This window comes from Cariama cristata, unplaced genomic scaffold (assembly GCF_000690535.1).
Source record: "Cariama cristata isolate BGI_N322 unplaced genomic scaffold, ASM69053v1 scaffold1132, whole genome shotgun sequence".
NCBI classification, from domain to species: Eukaryota; Metazoa; Chordata; class Aves; order Cariamiformes; family Cariamidae; genus Cariama; species Cariama cristata.
Genome location: NW_009602058.1, coordinates 56,740 through 78,400, shown reverse-complemented (window position 1 = coordinate 78,400; position 21,661 = coordinate 56,740). Strand labels below are relative to the sequence as shown.

Genomic DNA, 21,661 nt, shown 5'->3' with positions numbered 1-21,661 from the left:
AAGGACAGTGTCTCTAACGGGAACAGAGAAAACAGCCCAGCGCGCTATAGGTTGCTGCTAAATTAGGAGTGGGCACAAACATTAGTAGTTTACAAGAACCTCTGCAAGGTTTCTAGTGGCCACAAGTTCCGTAGCCTTCGTAGTCCATTTCCTCTGCAAAAAATGCCGATAAACATGAAGTCTTTAAAGGCAGGGTTTGACTCTGAGAAGGGTAGACTTGTTGGAGGGATGGATTTAACAGTGAAAGGGACACACGGGATACACACTTTAGTATCAGTGAGCACTGTGCATCTATCCCACCTTCTGTCTGTACATCTTGGAAAATGACTGCATGCCTGATGCACGCTCATTGCATGTGTGCTGGACCCCAGGGACGTGCTCATCACGCACGCACTGCACACAGGGATGGACATGCCCCGCACACACTGCACAGCTGTTGTTGGCTCACTGCACACGCACTGCACACCAGGTGTACATTCCCGGGATGTGCACCGCACACTGGATGCGTGGCTCACTGCACACACCTTACACGTTGGCTGTGCACCCGCTGCATTCATCCTGATGTTCCCCAGATGTGCAGACGCTGCACACGTGCTTCATACCGAATGCACCTCTCACTGCCTCCAACTGCTTGTGCACTGCACACACAGCATCCTGCACATGCAAACTCACCGCACACGTGCTGCACCCGCACTGCACGCACACTGCAAACACACACCGCGTGCAAGCTGCGCTCTGGATTTGCACATGCTGAGCATGGACTGCATGCCACATACCCTCCTCCAACCGCATAGGCACTGCGCACACACCATCCTCCAGATGTCAACTCACTGCCCACACTGCCCAGTGCATGCGTGCTCACTACCGATGCCTGATATAGGCAAAATACATCCCTGTTTCTTTGCAAGATCTCCCAGTGAGAAATAAAGGAGTTAAAATGAGTATAGGCACAGCACTGTCCTAACGCAAAGTCAGCAGTGGTGTGCTGCACCCAACCCCCTGGTTAGGTATTAATTCATTTACCAACCCCATCAGTGAACCATGAGTGTGGGACAGCAGTGGCACTGCCACTGTTTCCCCGTGGTGGCACAGTGCTGGTGAGAGGAGCTAGGGCTCTTCAGAAGCAGAGGTGATCCTGAGACTGTCCAACAGATGGGCTAAACTACTCCAATCCTTCTCTGTCTCCTCCTCCAGACGTTTGCACTGCACTAGAAACTACATCCACATGCACCTGTTCGTCTCCTTCATGCTGAGAGCTGTGAGCATCTTCGTGAAGGACGCAGTCTTGTACTCCGGGTCAGCTTTGGAGGAGATGGAACGGATCTCAGAGGAAGACTTGAAATCCATTACTGAAGCACCTCCAGCAGATAAATCACAGTTTGTGAGTATCACCGGAGCAGCTGGTTCTTCAGGCTTCGTGCCTCTCTCCTCTCTACTCAACACCTCACGCCTCTGTTGGGAGGATTTTCCACCCTACAGAGAGACACCAGCTCCCTCCCCTTTCCTCATCCTCCACAGCCTCTCCCCATTCCTTCCCAATCCCTCTCAATCCACCAGCCCAGAGGGACTGCCCAGCCCCACAGCCAAGGAAGAGCAGTTCCCCATGGCAGTCAAAAGTCAAGGTTGATGTTTTGGTTCCCACCTACAATTACTATTTTCAACATTCCCCTGATGCCCCCTAAAGTGTACGGCTCTGGAAACTCCCCTGGCCATCCCAGTGCAAGGCACAGCAGCGCTTGCATTTCACGGCGGGTACTTCTCCCAACATCATGTGTGATTGGCTGATTTTCCACTTGGAGCTCCTCTCCATATGACCCATGGAAGCATCACTGTGCTGTAACATCTGTGTCATCAAACTGACAGCCCAGATGTAGCAAAGCCACAGTTCAATGTGTCTTGGGAGGCTCTCAGCCCTGATTCCAGAGCCAGAGCAGAGGCAGCTTGTGAGGAAGAAGGTCAGGAGGAGACATCTCACCTCACTGCTGATTGCTCCTGTTGTGATTTGTGACTCCCATCTCTGAAAAAAGACATTTTAGAAGGGACAATGGAAGGATTATGCTGTATCATAAGAAAGGGTAGGGTTCACCTGTAAAAAGCAGAAGTCTACAAGGGAGACACCTTCATTCAGTCTAGTCAACTCAGGTTCCATCTATGGTCAGTGAGTCAGCATGGTCAAGACAGCCAGTCAAGTCAAGGGTATGACAAACCACATCCTAAAATAAAAATTGAAGTGAGGTCAGTTGAACTTGTCTCCAAAAGTACATGTTTCTTTTCACTGTATAGAAAGCTCAGATGGCAATATCTGCATTGTCCATGTGCTTGGGGGGGTGAAGCCCGTCCTCAGGTTTCAAAGCCACCCCCACCTACTGAAGCTGTCTGCTCTCCTTGTCACTGGTCTCATCACAGATTTCCCATGGTATGATATTTCCCATGGTACGATAGCTTATCATCCACACATTGTTGGGTGCTGCAGAGACAGAGGAGGTAGATTTTAGTACCTAAGATCAAGTGTTTCCTTCAAAGCATACAAAAAAATCTGAGCTAGCTCAAACATCCTAGCGGAGTGGCTCTCGTAATGTGGCAACAAACTTTCTGCGCATCTATTGATTCGACTCCTCAAGCCTTTCACAGCTTGGGCTGCTACCAGGGACCCGGCCATCAACACTCCTGCATAAAATCAACATTTATGAAGTGTCCGACTATCCCTCCAAGTCCCCCCAAATGGAAATTTCTTACTGTGTTTCCTTCCCATTTCAGAGATCCATTTCATTAATTTGGTAAGTCTCTGTCTGGAGTGCTCAACACACTTCAAAACACTCCCTTTTTGGAAAGAATACAAAATGTTTTACTGCATTGTTTTCTGTTTCTTCTTGGGCTGGACTCATTCTAAGGAATAATTGGGATAATACATTGCATTCTTTGAACATTAGCAATTTAATGGAAATTCCCATTCTTCCAAATTGAAAGGCAAACAAGTGATGAAAGCAACAATTAATGTATTTCTTTTGTTTCCAAGTGAAGTGGGAGTTTTGCAATTATTGCCTGATGCTCCCTGTGTGTGGGTAGATGGTGATTTTTTGTAAATATAAAAATTATTATTAAACCCAGTTTGGGATTTTTTTAATTGGCCTTCCTTCTGTTTTAACTCATTTCATCTGTAGGAGAAAACAAGTGTAAATGTGTCCATGTTATATATATACGCATATATATGTATATATGTATATAATATGTGCATATTCATTTTGATTGGCAAAGGATTAACATAAGAGCTATGCTAGAATAAAAAATTCTTTTTTTATTTACAAGGCACTTATTATTGACATTTTCTGCAAGCTGCTTGTATTCCTCTCAAAGGAAGGGGCAGCATGGAGATGGATTGCTGCCATGGAATGCGTCTGGTAGTCATAGCCTTCCTGTGAAATCAAAACACCCAGAGTCCTAGCATTTCCACATTGACAAGAGAGGGCTTTATGTGTCCCTTTGTACCAAATAACCCCAGGTGGCATCATCACTTTGCAGCCATTCTCCATTAGAGATGAGAAGTGTTGGAAGAAGGGTGGCTTTGCCCCACTCTGGCAGAAGGGCAGAGGAACATTGAGTCACAGTCAAGAAAGCAAAGGATTGCAGGTCGGTGTGGAGCGAGAGGCCAGCTTATGGGCCTATTTAAGATCAGTGGTAGCCTCTACCAGGTCTCCCACCTTGCAGCTCAGGTCTGTCCAGAAAACACCTTGACATTGTGGGTGAAATCCTCCAGCTTATGTTTGCTGTTGGAGGACCAGTCGTCGAAGCCTACAGCAGCTATCTAGGGTGTCTTCACACTCGTTGGGGAAAGACAGGCAGCCCTGGAGGGCCCTGTGTTGGACATCCATGACAGGATGGGGTGGCTCACCCCCAGCACGGTGTCCATATCTCTCCAGGAGCTGAGGAAGAAGTCGTCCTTCCAAGTCATGTGACTTGCACCAGGTCACCTAGACCGAGGCGACTTGGCCGCAACCCTTTGTCCTCTAACATGGACAAGAGACACAGGGAAAAGATGAAACACAGCTGCTCCAGAAAGTGTGTGAGCCCCTTATCGACAGGGTTGGGAGAGAGTAGGATCAGTTCAGCATCTCTCCACACATGCCCTGTCCTCCCACACCTCCCAACTCACCTGCTGCTGGAGACACGGTGTTGGGCTGAGGGGAATCTTTCTTCTCCACTGCTCATCTTTTCTGTCCTTGCACTGATTTTTTCCCCCCCTTGTAAAAGCCCTGCAACAGAATTTTCTGATCTCTTTTTTTCTTTTCTCCATCTTGTTATCCAACCTATCTTGGTAAATTTTAGCTTTATGTAGAATAAGACTTTCACACCATGTTCTTCACATAGCCCTGTCTTTCTGTGGTCGTTGCAGGTGGGCTGTAAAGTAGCGGTTACCTTCTTCCTCTACTTCCTGGCAACCAATTACTACTGGATTCTGGTGGAAGGGCTCTATCTCCACAGCCTCATCTTCATGGCATTTTTCTCAGAGAAGAAGTATCTTTGGGGATTCACATTATTTGGCTGGGGTAAGTCATGGCTGCTCCTTACGGCTGACCTCTAAGAAACCTGTTGGAGGTAGACTTCGAAGCAGATAGTGCATGTACATAAATATAGGAGAGGGGACAGAGGCAGAGTGAGCATCAGAGACACAGTGACTCTTGCAAGGACAGGTTAGGTCTCTCGTGAAGACTTTGTCGTTTCTAAATTCTGATATTTAAACTGTGGCACTCCCAGGATCTCTGGAAACATCAGCCCAGGCTTGGAAAGGCAGCACATCTTGCCACCCTTGGAAAGACAGCACATCTTGCCATCCTTCCAGGGCAGCAGATGTGTGCGTGTCACAGCTGATTTTAACGCACCCTCTGATATATCTCCATCTCTGCCAAGTGTCTCCTGCTGAGAAACAGGCATTGGGCTGAAGGGTCGGAAAGCTGCATGAGGCTCTGAGCATCTGCTCCCAATGGCAGACCTAAGCTCTGACCTCCTACCTCAGAACTCAGCCGCTCAAAAAAGCTCCTGAGGTTGCATGAGTTTGGAGTACCAGTAGAAACCTGCAATTTGTGGGAAAGATTGGGTTTTTTTTTCCTTTTCTTTTAACGTGGGCATCTTTTCCTGGAGTAAGGAGAAAAGGGCGGGATGTGGGTGCAGGGAGGATGCTTGTTAGTGGAAGGCACGGCGGGCACACGCATTTCAGATGAGAATGTGCTTTCTGTTCACTTCTGGCATTAGCTTTGGCTTGCAAGGAGTTATGAGGTGCTGGTAGGTTGAGGACAGTAAAACAACTGCCCGCAGTTGTCTGAAGTGTGTGGACTAAGGGAGAGCAGGAAACATATTAGATGTTCCTCGAGGTCATAACTAAGAATAACGGGGTGTAGGTCTACAAAGGAGCTTACAGCAGGAAAAACCTATTCAGAGGTGTCTATGGTTACCTCTAAACTGTATGGCCCAGGACCACTTTCCAGTTTCCAGGTCCAAAATGCACCTGGCCACATCCTGACTGCATTCTGGGACAAGATTAATGTGTGCATCACACCATCCCCATTCCAGAACATGATTTCTTCTGGAAGAAAACCAGTGTCTCTAACAGTGGAGCTCTGAGCAAGCAGAACTTAGTTTATGGAGGACTGGAGGTTTTTGCTTTGTGAGATCAAGCAAGGGATTCAGTAACCCAGGGCAGTCCAGCCACCAGGGCTCTCTCCAGCCTTCTCCTTCCCAAGTGTGGTACGGGGGAGAAGGGGACCAGAGGGTCCTTGCTCACCTCATGTTCAGCTGGTGCATCGGTCAGAAACTGCTGATGCTGCCATATGATAAAGATGGGAGGTGTAAATATGAGTCCCAAAGTGGGCATCCATCTCTCAGGTAAAATCTAGTCCCAGCCAGCTGGTAGGTTTGGGGGAAAATCTCTAAAGAGAGATATTTTGGGGACAGGGCATTTCTTACCTCAGCTGCAGACAGAGGACTTTAGATGTCACCTTTTTTTAAAAACAAATGAACAAAAAACAGATCCAAAAGAAACCAAAACCCAACCTCTTCCAGACCTTCAAGCTACATAAAATTTACTTCTCAGAAAATGGCATTAAGCTGTACAGAGCAGACTTAAAGAAGCAATTCCCTAGAGCAAATTCTGGAAGAGAAGGAAGAAGTTGAAAAATAATGCCATATGTTTAACAAGAAAAACCAACTTGATGCTGCTTGTAATGCAGCCAAAGGAAAACAGTCTAACAGGCATGGGTTCCTCTTATTAATTCTTCCAACCACTGCCAGAGTATAATCATTTTATCAGAGCAACCACAAAGCTGAAGTCACACCTGTCACAACACCAGTCATCAATGCGCTTCCAAAAGTTTGAGGCTGCTCAATTTAAATTCCTCTGGAATGAGAACATAGGATCCCTCCAGTTGCATTTGTTTTTGCTTTGTTTTGATTAGCATGATAATGTACACACACAGACCCGCACAGACGTATTGTTTTGATAGCTTTTGGGCACTGGAAAGGGCAACCCAATCCAAGACCCACTGGAGTCAGTGGAAAAACTCCAGTTCCCTGCAGTGGGCACTGGATCCTGCCCATACCACAGCAATGAGTGACAGGGAATCAGTGATAAATAATTACAACATTCCACATAGGTACAGAAAAGACAAGTTTGCCCCAAAAGCTGGGATATATTTTTACTTGTGTAACAATAAACAGCGGTGCATTTATCCTGCCTGGAAATTTCCAAGGTGGGGGCATGGAGCAAAAATCACCCTCCAACTTCTTCTTTCCAGACTACTGAAGAAACCAGAACATATAGTTACTCTTTGATGTCAGACCCAAAGATTTCTGTCAAGTCTTTTCAATCCACATCCTCGCTGGCACAAGGGAGCACAGCTCCGTGAACGTCCGCAGTGCCCTTCTTGCAAGGGAGACGCTGATGACAGAAAGGAACTTGTTCCTTGCCAGCACCCAACAAAAATAAATAAATAATCATATTATGGGCAACAATAAATTCCCCAGCAGACTTCAAGTTCCCTGCAGCTGTTTTATGAAGGAAGTCTAAGAAGCATGACCAATAGCTAGAAAACCCAAGCTGATTCCACTGGCATTTTTCCTTCACACCATATTAATTCCCCTCCACCGGCTGGACTGCACTGGCTTTCAGCTAGGGTGCAAATGAGGATTGCAGGGAGACCTGGAAAAGAGAAATAGATTGATGTGTTGCTGTTAGAGGTGTTCGGGTCCAAAAACCCATGATGGTGAGCCCTGCACATTTAACTAAGCAGAAATGCCTGAAAGTTTTCGTACCTAACAAGACAACAGGCATAAGAGGGTATTATTAGCCCCATTTAATATTAGGGAACTGTGACACAAAGGGATTGAAAAAACACATGCATTGTTCCTCAGAGATGTTTTCAAATAGCAAGGAACCGAGACCAGATTTCTCCAGACCTACGTAAGGTCTTTATTCATAAGCTTACTCCTAGTATTCACTTCGCAACCACCTCTCTTACTCACAGCTTTGACACATGCATGAAAGCCATTTTTTCCAACTGCTAGGAGACACGTACACAACTAAAGCGACAGAAGAGAGCAGGGAGTTGGGGTGGCCACCAGACTTTGCCCAGCTTGAGGTTTGCACATTTTCCAGCTGATGGGGAGATACCTGACTTTATAGCACCTGCATTGTACACACTGTGTGTATTGACTGGAAATGCACAGCGCATACAATGTGGATTCTGTAGAAGTCATTCACGGCATCGCCGCCTGGTAGGGTTCATCCTGCGTCATACCGATCGTGCACGTGGGGTACATACATGCGAGGGGGAGGACATGCATGCATCCATTCATGCCTGCATCCGTCTGTGCTCACAGCCACCCAGGCAATCACAGGCTTTTTGGAGACTCACTTTGCTGTCTCTGGTGGGTTGGCCAGATGCGTTGTAATCACGTATGACTTTCCTGCCCACTGAGCTGCATCCTCATGGGTGTCTTGCTTTTTGTTGATATCTTTGGATGGCTAACTTTGAGGACCTCAGTCCTGATTTTTGGGTTAATGGTTCTCCCATCGATGGGTGCTGTGAGTGCTCAGCAGGAGGGATTGCCCATCTTGGGGCGTCACAGGCCAGGACTTTCAGGTGGAGACACCAAAAAGTCAGTCATCATCCTCTGAAAGTGAAAGAGATGCTGAAGGCAACGTTAAGCCTTCTGACTCTTCACGTTGAAAGAGTAGCTTACCAGAGTGGGAGGAAAAGATCGAGCTCTAGAAATTACTTAACGGCCCAAGCGCTCCATGTTACGTTGACGTAGAAAGAATCTAAAAATGAGGCAGAAAAAAGGAGGGTGAGGATTCATACCACTTTTTGTAAATTTAAGAACATTTACGATTGTTCACACTGCAAAAAAAAAAAAAAAAAGAACGATGTAAGAAACACAAAAAGGTAGCAATAAAACTAGGGACAGGAATTCACTTCATGTGTTTTGCAGAAAATGTCAAGGATCGTTTTCCTAAGCTTGCCTGAACAGAGTAAGGCAGCAGTGCACAGGGCACAATAAATCCACACATAGGGATTTTTTTAGGTATAAGTATTTTTTTCTGTATATTTTATTGTTGCTAGGAACCTTGAACACAGCACAGGATTAGTATGAATAGGAACAGTGTCTCTTCTGAAGTGCAGGACAGGCTAGAGAAGAACAAATATGTGTCAAACACATCCAAATCTCTGAAACAATCCGTCTTTCAAACTTAAAACTTCACAATGGTGGGTCGACATCCACCATCTCGCAGGCAGGCAGCAGGCATGTCAGCCTCTCAACATGGCCAGTTTCTCAGCTGATAGAAACTGGAATATCAACAACGATATCAACAAAGTCTATGCATTTATGCCTTTTCATAGCTCACCCAGTAGTCTGGAGCATGTACGTATTTTTCATAGATAGGCAATTAAGAGTTAGGAGGAGATAAATGGTGCTTGTTACAACAAATCATCACCTTCCCCAAGCCCTCAGCTTCAACATGCTCATGGGTTCCCTGTGCAATAGGTTAAGTATTTTCTTTCCAATGTCAGCCATCGCAGGGGATTGTAAAGCAGGGTGCGTTCCTTATAAATATATCTTTGTAGGCAGTGCTGCTGCACTGGTCCTGAGTGAGGCTCTGTGTTTAATTATTTATGCTTTCTTATATTACCATGGCATTTAAAGGTTCAAACCAAGATAACGGCCCCGTTGTCCATGTGTGTACGAGACAGGCGTCCCTGCTCCACACCCCAGCTCAGGAAAGCGTCCGTGGTCAGGAAAGCCTTTAAGCACCCTAATGAGACTTAAGTGCATGCTGAAAGTTAAGCGTGTGCTTATGCACGCCGAGCCCCAATGAGCTTAGACTATGAACAGCATATTTACAGTCGTCGGTGATAAATGTCGCCTTTATTTATTTTTTAATTTTTTTTTTTTCACCTGAAAGGGGCTATTCTTCTTGAATTTGTGGAAGCTACTGTGGATTTGATCCTGCCTTTTAAGGGATGCCAGTAGGGGACTCAGTTGTATAAATAAAGCAGAACTGGACCCTAAAAAAATAAATAGAAGATTGCATTTGGACATTGGTGATTCTTTTACTTTTCACAGGGAAAAGATGGTGCCCAGTATAACTGTGCTGAAATAAGGATGGTTCATTTGGGAGTGAACCTTTGGCTACCGTATTTTGCAAGCATTACTCTAAATTCTAGCATTTATCTGCTTCACGCAGCAAGTCTTTCACACTTAACAGACTTTCCAATCCATCCAGCCCTGTGCTGGGAGAAACAGTCTGAGCCTGACTCCAGATCCACCTTTCCTTGACGTCAGGGGAAGGGAACAAATACCTTGGGAAAGGTGCGTTGCACAAAACCCTTCTCTGCTTTAAACTGAAGGAGTTGGCTAGAGCAGATATCAGTCACCCAGGTTCTATCACTGCAGGTTATGTGTCTACAAAGTAGTACTAGAGGAAAGACACAGGACCTGGTGATTTATCCTGTCAAGTCCATGACCCATCTCTGGTCCAGACCAGCTGGGTATCTCCCAAACATGGATTAGGAGGTAGCTTAAGCCTGGACCACTCCTGGCTGGCAGCTTGGGAAAGCAAGCTGCTCCGTTTTGAAAGCCAGGAGAGTTCAGTAGGGTGGACGTGTCCAGACCATGACATTTGTCTTGCAGAAAATGCTCCCTGCCACTGTTTGGTTTACCATTTGGATTACAGAAGAGATGTGTGACCAAGATCAGGCTTTCCTAGTCTAAATTATGCTTGAATATTTAAAACCTGCTTCTTCCACCGCTTCACCTGGACTTATGGTAACAGACTGCCCCTACTCACCCCGTTTGACCTGTGTTTTTTTGCAGGACTCCCTGCTGTATTTGTTACAGCATGGGCCAGCGTGAGAGCCACTCTAGCCGACACAGAGTAAGTCGCATCGGATTTTCTGTTCTCCCTTTTACGTGTGATGTTTTTGTGGGACTTTTGGCAATGGTGACTTTGTGGGTGAATCAAAAGGAAAAAAGGAACCGGGTGAAGCCAGAAGTGATTTCTACTATGAATTTAGCAAACTTTTTTTTTTTTTTGGGGGGGGGGGTGGCAAGGAAGGATAAAGCGGGTGCAACTTTCCTAGCTTTCCTTTCATTTTACAGAATTTGATAAATGTGAACACCTGCAGCTGTTATCCCTGGGGCTAGAGGGAATTACTCACAGCTAGGCAGGGACAGGATAGGGATCTTTAAAATCCTGAATGAGTGGGAATGAAGTTGGGAGATAGCAGGTTCAGCACAGTCAAAGAAAGCGGTTTGACGTTGATGAGGTGGTGAAACTGTAACTCCTCCCTGCGGAAGGTTTGGATGCCAGCATGTCCTTAGGTTTAAAAAACATTTGTACAAATTCATGGAAGACAAATTCCTCTAGAAGTATTAGATAGTCGGTAATGCTCTGGCTCAGGAAGTCATTCTGAACAGCAAATTGTTGGAAGAATCGTCTAGAAAAATATTACTACCTGCTTACCCGTTCCACCTCAAATGTCAGCTTCTGGCTACTGTCAGAAACAAGATATGGACCAGCTGCTGCTTTGGTCCTACACATGCACCCTCGTGGCCTCATATTCTTACAGTATGCTGAATGAATCCAATCTTCAAACCCCCAATCAATCCCATTTTCCCCCCATAATGCGCCGACTTGACCGGACGATGGGTTTCATCTGCCCACGATCTGCCAACAAAAAGTGTGGGGGTCCTCAGGTAACTTTTCAAACGGCTTTTCTTGGGAGGACACTGCTTTCCGAACGGGATTTCAACTCCGGGCTTGGAAGGACGGAGTAGCACGGCTACTGAAGTGTGACGCATCTGCATTGGCACAGGCTCACCCTCCTAGAGCCTTTCAGTCAGCACCGGTGGTTTCTCTGCCTCTCGCTTGCCTTGAATAGCTGCCTGGGCAGCATTTGGCCCGTGAAATGAAAACTGCAGCTGCCATGTGGGGGCTGTCTGGCTCAGATAAAGAAAAGCCTGTGGCACTCCTCTCTCTGTGGTTGGAGAGAATTCAAACGGAGTAATTAACACTGAGTGACCTTATTCAATGGCTGCTGGAAATGCCTGGGAGGAAACAGTGTTCAGCACCTTCTTGGCAGACAGAGGACCGTAGCCCAACATCCACGCCACCAACAGTTTGCCCTTCCAGTCCTCACTTGGATAAGGGCTGAAGATGGAAAGGAGATGAAGACTTTTGTGGGGCATGGCTGGGTCTCACTGCAAGAGCCGGGCTGAAGGAAGAGCAGGAACTGAATTTAGAACAACAGTGTTGTCCCCATCACGATGTCTTCACCAACTTTCATGCAAAGTTGTGCAGGTTTATTCCAAGGAGTAATATCATATCAAGGGGTAATAAAATACCTTGTTTTCATGAAAGCTGGATTACTCTTAGCGTAGTTTTTTTCTGGTAACGAGGTGAAGAAGAAGTGGAAGAAGATGGGTTCCTGCCCAGAAGGGATAAGTCGTGATGACTGTGGCTATTCCACCATCTGGAGAGCATAACTTTAAATGCATTTAGTAGTGGTTTCAGTTTTGGATAGTATAACAGCAGGAGAAGGACTATTTCAAAGCCATGCCAACAGAAGGCAGGGTTAGAGCTACGTCCTTCTACCACGCCAGGCTTTGGAGGAACCCATCCTTCCAGGGTGGATTTATCCAACAAGACACTAGAGTCTGTCGCTCTTTGTAACTAACGATTTCCTGATGGGATGTCAATCTCTTCTCAGGTGTTGGGACTTGAGTGCTGGCAATTTAAAATGGATTATTCAGGTGCCCATCCTGGCAGCTATCGTGGTGAGTACTGGCTGATTGCAAGGGGTGGGAGGCAGTGCCTTTTGTTGATACAGGCTCGGAGGGAAGAGTTGAGCCAGGCTGCCCTACCCGAATCACCCTGTCAACACAGCTTCTGTCTTAATAGCATGGAGTCTCTATAGACCCAGCTTAAGGGCCTTATGTTTGACCTGCCTGTAAGTTTGATAGCTGCATACAGCAGAGGGGTTTATAAGCAACTTTAAGTTTTACTTAGGAGAAAAAAATTACACAGGGGTAAGATCCTAAAATCATTAACGAAACAAACATTCAAGCCAATATTTCCAACCCATGTGATACTGGAAACCCTCAGGGGTCATAACGCATTCTCACCAGGCATCTCCAGTGGGAAGAACTGGAGTTTGGGTTCCATAGCTGGACCAAACCTTTTCCCCAAGCATGCTTCAGTGTCATCAGATTGTTTCAGACTCGTCTTTCTGAACTGATAAAAGCTTGGGATACCTCAAAGGCGGGGACAAAAGTTAAACCATCCCAGCTATGATCGGACATGATGTTAATCACTGATGGTGGATTACTTAGGCTCCCACCAGGAGCCAGAGGGGACAGAAAGGGTATAAGTGACATTATCCAGACACAAGACTGAGCTCTCACAAGCTGGAGAGGTAGTTATAAGGTGTGATAACCTGCAGAAGGGAAATTCGGTGGGTAGTTACTTGTTTGCTGGAGCAGGGTCCTAATTAGTTAGAGAACCTGCTTTCACAGTTTTCATTAATTAGCCTCTTTCCTCCCCTTGTCTTTCTCTATGTTCTCCATTATTCCATCTTCCAATGGTTAGATGAGTGCATGCAAAAGAGCTTGTCCACTCCCACACGTCCTAGTCCCCCTTTACGTTCATCCACGAGTAGCTGAGTGGAGCCAGTGAGAATCTCTCTGTATCCTTCAGAGGGGTTTACGTCAAGCTCTATATACTTCCTTCTGACTCACAAATCAGGAGGCCTTGGAAGACGATCAGTGTGGGTGAGAAGAAAATCAGACCATCGGCATATAAGCAGCAGGAAAGTTTCTGAGGTGAATACGCTCATATGTGCAATTAGGTGAGCTGCTTTGGACTTGGTGAGCTTTTCTCTTCATCTGAATTTCCTTTTGGTGGAAATTCTCCACCTGGCTCTAGCAATTAGTTCTGCACCTTGGAAGAAACTAATCACCAAGCCTACATCGTGGTCATTGGAAACAAAATAGTAGGATGGAGAACAAAGTTCAGATAGTTCAACTACATTAATGCCAGCAACCTCATTGCATTTAATTTAAAGCCCAATTAGCAGAGGAGAAAGAGTTCAATTGAGGCTTGTCGTTGTAAAAATAATGTTTCTCCAGGAGGCTCTGCTGTGCTTGTACCCTGACTATTTGCAAATGCAGCTATTTATCATGCAAAAATATTCTGTGGGCTGTTTCTGTTTCGTTTCTGTGGGTTCATATTGTTCACTTGGCTGCCTTTTCAGTTCCCACACTGGCTGGTCATATGTTACTGGACTAACTTATGCATTTTCTGGATGTATTTGCAGAGAATTTCAAGGCTGAGGGGCTTAAAATCCCTCCACTCTGCTGCTAGCTTTGATGTTATTCAGTTGTCAGGATTTCCTTTAAAACTTAGCACGTGTTTCAGGAAGTCAGAAGAGTTTCCCTTCTGACTATGATAAGGTTGGACATCTTCAATTTAGCCGACAAATGCAGAACAAGACCCCGCTTTCGAGCCTTTGAAGCTAGAAAAACTCATATGAGAAACAAAATCTGTCTTTTTCATTTTCCCTTTCAGAGTGGTTTCCAGTGAAAATGAATTACACGCCCCCAGGCTGTGCGCTTCTCTGCCTGTCGGTCTATCCATCCCTCCCTTATAACTTTTGTGCCAGTCAGTAAATTCCAACCAAATGTAACTAAGGGAATGGGTTTGCATGGATGTCAAATTCCCACAAACCTCATGAAAACAGTCAAATAGATATGGGAGAGAAATTCTACTAATCCCCCTTCAAGGGGAAGGGTATAGTACGACCTTACCCCCTTTTTAACACAGAGGATTGCTGTTCAAAATGAACTTGCACCTCGTTAAAGGAGAAGGAATCCAACCACAGAAGACAAAGCCATAGCAAACCAGACCGTGTTCGTTCAGTGGCTCAGGGAACTACTTGTTTTAACAGTGAGGATAATTAACCATTGGAACAACTTACCAATGGTTGTGGTAGGATCTCCGTCATGGAAACACTGAAACCCAAATCTGCTATAGCTCAAACAAAAATGAATACAAGGAGGTCTTATGGACTGAGTTTTGCAGATCAAACTAGAGGTTCACAATGGCCCCTTCTGGCTTAAAACTATGAGCCTGTGTGTGGCATGGTAATTTGTTTCCTTGAAATGCTGCTATACTGGCATCTGAGAAGTCAAATGACTGCTGCAAGCCTCCAGAGAAACCCATAGGCATCAGCGTTAGCCCAGCAGCACAGATCGGCCCCATACAGACAATTACACAATGGTTCTGCTTGTGGCCTTGCCATAGTCCCAAGCATGGGTTGGTCGAGGGCAGCAGCAGTTGTAATCCCAGCCCCAGTGAAACCAGTCTCTAAAGAGCTCCAAAAAGCTGAGAATCCCTCAAAGATTTCCCCATTTTTCATCTCTGTTAAGTGGCAGTGTAGCCGTGGGATGTTGCCGTGACCTTTTGCCGCGTGGGTCACCATGAGCATGTTCCTGTAGGACTAGATTAGCTTGGTTGAGCAGCTGGTCACAAGATGGGTTCATAGATGTGGCTCCCTGCTTAGAAAGTAGATATTACCTCCTTACTGCCCTTACCTGGTCCGTACTAAACACTCTCCAGAGGGACAGTTATCAATAGAGATACAACAGAAATTTTATAGTTTATATTGCCATTTTGCATTCTTGATCTGTCATCTCTAGTTATGTCTACTCTGTGGCTTCGTCATGTTGCAGTTTGCTTGCTCGTCTTTCCTTTTGCACATGGAAATACAGAAAGACATCCTACTAATGCTTCTCTTAGCCTGAGAAGGTCTTAATCTCAGGTGGGCTGCCAGAGACAAATATAACCTAATTTCGGTCTACTCCCTAAACCCCGAGCTAAATTTGAGAGATTTATGAGACCATGAAAATGATCTGTATCACTGTATGGAGCTTTAAAAAAAGATGATGTGAAAAATACTGAGAGTTGTTTGTAGTCCATACCTCAAAATGCCTGGTAAGTGCCGCCTTATATATTGACATCATATCTGGTTACCAGGTGTCTGCTGGGCTGGCTAGCTCAGTTGTAGCTGTTTCCATGTGAGATGCTCACACCTAGTCAGAGAAAGCCCTTCCCTTCTCTCTCTCAACCATTCAGGTTAAACACAGCTGACAAGATCCCACCGAACACTGGGTCTTTCCTGGGGAGCTCGTCCCTTCCACAGGAGAAGCTCTCCCAGAAAAAGCTTCATATGATCAGGTCACTGCCACAGCCCCTTGGCTCATCTTGGGGAAAGCACTGACTGAACAACACTATCATCATCTGGATCTTTTTTAACAGTTATCCTTTCTTTTTTGTTTTGTTTTGGTTTTTCTTTCCCCACCTCTTCCAGGTAAATTTTATTCTTTTTATCAATATTATCAGAGTCCTAGCAACCAAGCTACGAGAGACGAACGCAGGGAGGTGTGACTCAAGACAACAGTACAGGTGAGTCACATCATACCCTCTCCACTTTTTGGGAGATGTCAAAGTCCTTATTTCACCCCCCTGACTACAGAGGGAGCCCAGGGTGACTAGTTCATGCTGTCTACGATGTAGACACCTAAAATAGGGTGAGAAGAATGCTGTCTTCCAAGTCTGGTAATGCAGAATGAATCAACGGCAGTTTAAACATCTCCTAAAGCTTTCAAATCCAACCTGGGGGACCTGCCTCGTAGGTTAAAGAGAGGAATTCAATCTCTTCAGCCAGTTTGGAACTGACTGCGCTGGCCTTGAACCAAGAGTGCAAAAATAAAAGCATCGCTTATGCTAAAACTTGTACCAATTTATTTCTTTCTATTTATTTCCCTCCTGTGCTTTGTAAAACTTGATCTAGTTGTTAAATCTGCCCTTCAGTGGGCATTTCAGCACCTTTGCTGAAACAAAAAAAAAACGATTCCTGACTCTTTGCTGGAAATCTGGCGTTTCCCCGTTTGTTTTGTTTTCCTTTGTTCTGCCAGCTCTTCTCTCTTGATAATTTAGGATATTTGGAGCATGGTCAAAACTGGACAGAAAAAGCAGATTGCTGAGACACTGTGGCTGCTTGAGAGCTCCCAGGGCTTCAGATAATCTCCTGAGCTCAACTGACCAGCATGACACATGCAAAGGGGGGAGAGCAGAATGATTTGGACTGTAAACCATGAGCTCATTGCTACCGTCTCACTCTCCAAACACAAGACGTTTCATTTGAAGCAGGAAGGAGATTTGGCAGGAAAACACCCCTCCGTTTTTCTTTGCTGCCGTGTCAGGGCTCTGATTTATCTATTTATTTATTTCTCCCTGGCTGGAGCTTGCTATTAATTATGGTTTGGATGGGACCTTCTCCTTTTAATGTGTTAAATTCCCTCAGTGGTTTCCAGTTGCTGGACAGAGAGGGTACCAGGTCTTTCTGGTAGTGATGTCTGCCCTTCTCGGTAATTGCCTGCACTTGGTGACTTGCTGTAACTCTTGGCAGAAGCTTTAATCCTTCAATTAATATCACTTCCAGGCAAGGCTGGTTCCCTCAGGAGCAAACCCAGCCAAGTATTTGGGGCTGCATTATACCTCCCCCCAGTCCCCAACAGAGGTCCTGTGCTGAGATGGAGCTGCTTCTTTGAAAAGGGGCATTCCAAGTAATACTGCAGTCCAAAGCACCTCCTAAGAGTGTTCACCTTCTGCTTATCCCGCAGTGCACCGTCCTCTTCCCCTTGATATCTACAGTATTTCTGCTCTTAGATGCCCCTCCCTCTCCGCCAGCCCTGCTTATCACACAGGAGGCACTAACCCAGGGTGGACCTTTGTATCTTGCCTCAATAAAGAGGCAGAATCACAGAATCACATCACAGGAGGCACTAACCCAGGGTGGACCTTCGTATCTTGCCTCAATAAAGAGGCAGAATCGCAGAATCACAGAATCACAGAACGGTTGAGGTCAGAAGGGATCTCTGGAGGTCATCTAGTCCAATCCCCCCCTGCTCAAGTTCTCTGGAGGTCATCTAGTCCAATCCCCCCTGCTCAAACGGTGTCAGCTACTGTAGGTTGTACAGGACCCTGTCCAGTCATTGTAAGCTGAAGCAGGACCATCCTTTAGGGATGAGGGGATTTAGTGCCAGACAGAGAGAGGCTGAGGGTTGGAAGCACACATTGCTTTCCAGTCACCCTTCCACCCTCTACCCATGATCCTGACCCAAAGCTGGAGGTAGTCTGAGGCTGAAAAAGACATCTCCGTGTCTTCATCTCCAGTACCCACAGCAGCATCACATGGGGGCATGCGTGTGGAAAGGGTTAGTCTAGCACATCAAGACACACTGGAGGATGGGGAGGTTCAGGCTGGACATCAGAAAGAACATCTTCACTGTAAGAGTTGTTAAGCATTGGAATGAGGTCCCCAGGGAGGTGGTGAACTCACCATCCCTGGAGGTGTTCAAAAAAACGTTTAGATGTGGCGCTTCAAGACATGGTTTAGTGGATTTAGCGGGCATGGTGGCATCGGGTATACAATTGGACTTAATGATCTTTGAGGTCTCTTCCAACCATAATAATTCTATGATTCTATGATTCTATGGACTGCGTTGTCTCACATGCAGTAACAGAAGCAACAGTTTGAAATTGCAGGTGGACACAGTGCCTGTGTAAATGTAAGATATCGAAGCCTAGCCAAGAGGACATGTAAGCAGGAATCATAGAATCATAGAATCATTATGGTTGGAAGAGACCTCAAAGATCATCAAGTCCAACCGTAAAGAATGAAATTATGTGCAACTTGTGCCCAATGTATGATGAGGTGGACGAGCTTGACTGGGAGGTTCACTCCATCCACTGATTTCCTCTGTGTCTTTCTCTTTCTTTATTGCTACAGGAAGCTGCTGAAATCTACCCTCGTCCTTATGCCTCTGTTTGGCGTTCACTATATTGTTTTCATGGCTATGCCATACACAGATGTGTCAGGGATTCTTTGGCAAGTTCAAATGCACTATGAAATGCTGTTCAACTCTTTCCAGGTATTGTAACCGTTAAACTATGGGGGCAAACTTTGAGAATTTCAGTGGGGAGAGGAGGGAAACGAGAGTGCAAGGCTGTCTTTGGAAGCAGAGCTCTTTTTACAATGCACCAAATTTCATTCACAAGGTGATCTGAGAGTATTTTAGCATCAAGTATGTTCCATATTTGCAAAAACAACATATAAAGGCTCAGTGTGTTCAACAAAAAAAAATGTTTCTGTTGAAAGATAACTTGGCCCACAAATAAATCCATCTAGATCCAGGTTAGACGTAAGCTGGTAGAGATCCACAGAGACATGTTGTTTCAAATTACCTTCCAGTTTTCTTGTCCCAAGTAGTCTTTCGGTCCTGTGAACGGATTCCTCAGTTCTAGGTTTGGGCAAAAGGCAGATTCAGTTATAGGACTGGTCCTATATAAGACACAGCAGCAAGAATACCCAACTCTACAAGAAGAGCAGTGTTTGATCCTCACTGCACACCCTTCTCCTAGAGATTAACTTTTGGCTCGCTTGCTACTATCTATCGTTATGGTTGACCAGTGTGGATGATGAAAGGTGGACAGTGGGTCTGGCTGGATGACAGTTAAGAGAAACTATACGGGAGATGACGGGGACCAAGCTTGCATTCATGTGCTTCCACAATTCCTGTTGGGTGCAGATGGGATAAAATAGTGGGTGACCTCAGCAAGACCTGGGTAAACTATTGGCCAACAAAAAGATGTAGATGGTTTGCTTGCATCTGAATTCCTTTGCTGAGCCACTCAGCCAGTTCTGCTCCACGCATGGGCTACCCCACTTACAGCCAGAACTGGAAAAGTCCCATCAAGACCACCTTCCACCCTCCCATGCTGCAGCAGGATCAGCTACATGTAAAACACTGGAAATGTTAATCCAATAAGTTCGGAAACACCTCCAGTGAGGTAGACCCCACCTCCTTCCCAGGCACCCATCACCATCTCAGAACCTTTGCAAAAGATCTGGGGGTGAAAATAGACCTGTTAGCTAAACCATGACCCAGAGGGCTTATACAGTCTGTCTACTTTGTCAATAGTCTGCAGCGAAACGTCTATTTTATTTGTCTGTCATGCGCTACTGAACAATGCAAGGCTTCTTATGGATATTACACACAGCATATTATGAATGTCATTGGTTTCAGAGGAACATTGGGATGCTGGGCAGCACCATCAGGAAAGAGATACTCACATGCAGAAAGATTAACATTAATATGTTGTTTCTTCTTCCTTTTAGGGATTTTTTGTTGCCATCATATACTGTTTTTGCAATGGAGAGGTAAGTCACCGGCTTCTTAATTATTTCCCTCTTTTGTTAGGTTGGTTCCACACACAGATGGTAAGGCGGATGCACATCAGCATATCCTCACTTATTCTAGAGATGCAATCCTGGTTTGCACTCAGTGAAAGATCCGTCGGTCTACATAGAAAGTTCATACCTTCAGTTTTGGTCATGTAGGACATCCAAGTCAATATGTCACCAATAAATGAGCTACTGGAAGCAGCTAATAGAGAAAAAAATTGTGTTTTTTCTTTTCTCTTCCCAGCACAAGTACTGTTTACTGCTGCACAAGTTTAGATCTGTGGTAGGAAGAAAAGAGGATTAATAGAGTAGCTGCCTAACCAGTAATCTCTTTTGGTCGTCCAGGCCTTTTTGACCTTTTTTCCTATTTCCAGAGTGATACGCTTTAATGTCTTTGTTTCCATTAATTCCTTCTACAGCTGCAAACTAAGAAATTAGATGATCAGTGGATGCACACTGAGAAAGAACAGAACTACTTTCGTGGCCCAGCATAAGGCTGTTTTGGTCTAAGTTTATGGATTTTAAGGGGAAATGCGACTACAAATATACTGCTTATGTTCCACAGCAGAAAACCAAGATAAAATCCATACTATAAGGGGAATTGATCCCATCCTAACTTTAGCCATCTAAAAGTGGGATACTCAGTCTAAAGTAGTCAGCTAACTCCTTTCTAGAGGAAATTTCTGGTGACTCAAGCACCTCTGAAGGGGATTCATCCCACTTATAGTTGGCACTCATGGTACATTGAAAGGACTCTCCTGGATGCACTGCTCACCATCCCTTAACCCTGGGAGAGAGTTAACCCACGTTTTCAGTCAGAAGTTTTCAGCCATTTAAGCTTCCCAATGTCAAATATTGCATTTGGAATGGGCAGATTTACTGCGAATTTACTGTTCCTTCCAATTTCACTCCCCAGAGAGTTTCTCACCCATTCCGTCTGTGGATACTACCTCCTTCTGATACTCTTTGCCCCTCTCTCCTCCCACTCATGCTTTTTTTTTCACCTTTGTCTCTCAGGTCCAAGCAGAAATAAAGAAGTCATGGAGCAGGTGGACATTAGCACTTGACTTTAAAAGGAAAGCACGAAGTGGGAGCACAACCTACAGTTATGGACCAATGGTTTCCCACACCAGCATCACAAATGTAGCCACAAGAGGAGCACTTGCCCTCCATCTCAATACGAGACTTATACCAGGGACCCTCAATGGACACCGGAATTTGCCAGGTTATGTAAAAAATGGCTCCATTTCTGAAAACTCCATGCCTTCTTCTGGACCAGAGCAGTACAACAAAGATGAGGAGTACCTGAATGGCTCTGGGCTTTACGATGGAGACAGACCCACAGTACTTGTTGAAGAAGAAAGAGAGACAGTGATGTAAAGAGAGGAGAAAAAAAAGAGGCAAAAGGATGAAAAAGGTTCCTGGAGAGCATTTAGTGGGCAAAAGAATATCAGGCCACACATCGGATGCCAAGGGTTTCCATACAGTTTCTCTGTTCTGTGGAACGAGAGGTTAAGTTATATGGGAAAAAAAAGTGAGCCACCAATGTGGCCAGCTGTCGATCACATCCATATACTCGGTGATCTAAGTCTCCCTGGTGTTAACAGAGGGAAAAAGGTTCCTGGAGAGCATTTAGTGGGCAAAAGAATATCAGGCCACACATCGGATGCCAAGGGTTTCCATACAGTTTCTCTGTTCTGTGGAACGAGAGGTTAAGTTATATGGGAAAAAAAAGTGAGCCACCAATGTGGCCAGCTGTCGATCACATCCATATACTCGGTGATCTAAGTCTCCCTGGTGTTAAC

At 45.4% G+C, this 21,661-nt stretch overlaps 1 protein-coding gene across 1 annotated transcript in view; it reads left to right on the top strand.

Moving 5' to 3' along the window:
• The window catches only part of LOC104157286 (parathyroid hormone/parathyroid hormone-related peptide receptor), a 54,782-nt gene extending 33,401 nt beyond the window's left edge, over positions 1–21,381 (top strand). Inside the window, exons 5-12 of the mRNA XM_009694570.1 lie at positions 1,195–1,381; positions 4,391–4,544; positions 10,366–10,426; positions 12,261–12,327; positions 15,918–16,012; positions 18,402–18,543; positions 19,791–19,832; positions 20,874–21,381. Of these exons, the coding sequence (XP_009692872.1) occupies positions 1,195–1,381; positions 4,391–4,544; positions 10,366–10,426; positions 12,261–12,327; positions 15,918–16,012; positions 18,402–18,543; positions 19,791–19,832; positions 20,874–21,236 (1,111 nt within the window). The 3' untranslated portion in view covers positions 21,237–21,381. The remainder of the gene's footprint in view (positions 1–1,194; positions 1,382–4,390; positions 4,545–10,365; positions 10,427–12,260; positions 12,328–15,917; positions 16,013–18,401; positions 18,544–19,790; positions 19,833–20,873) is intronic.
• The last annotated feature ends 280 nt before the right edge of the window (positions 21,382–21,661 follow it).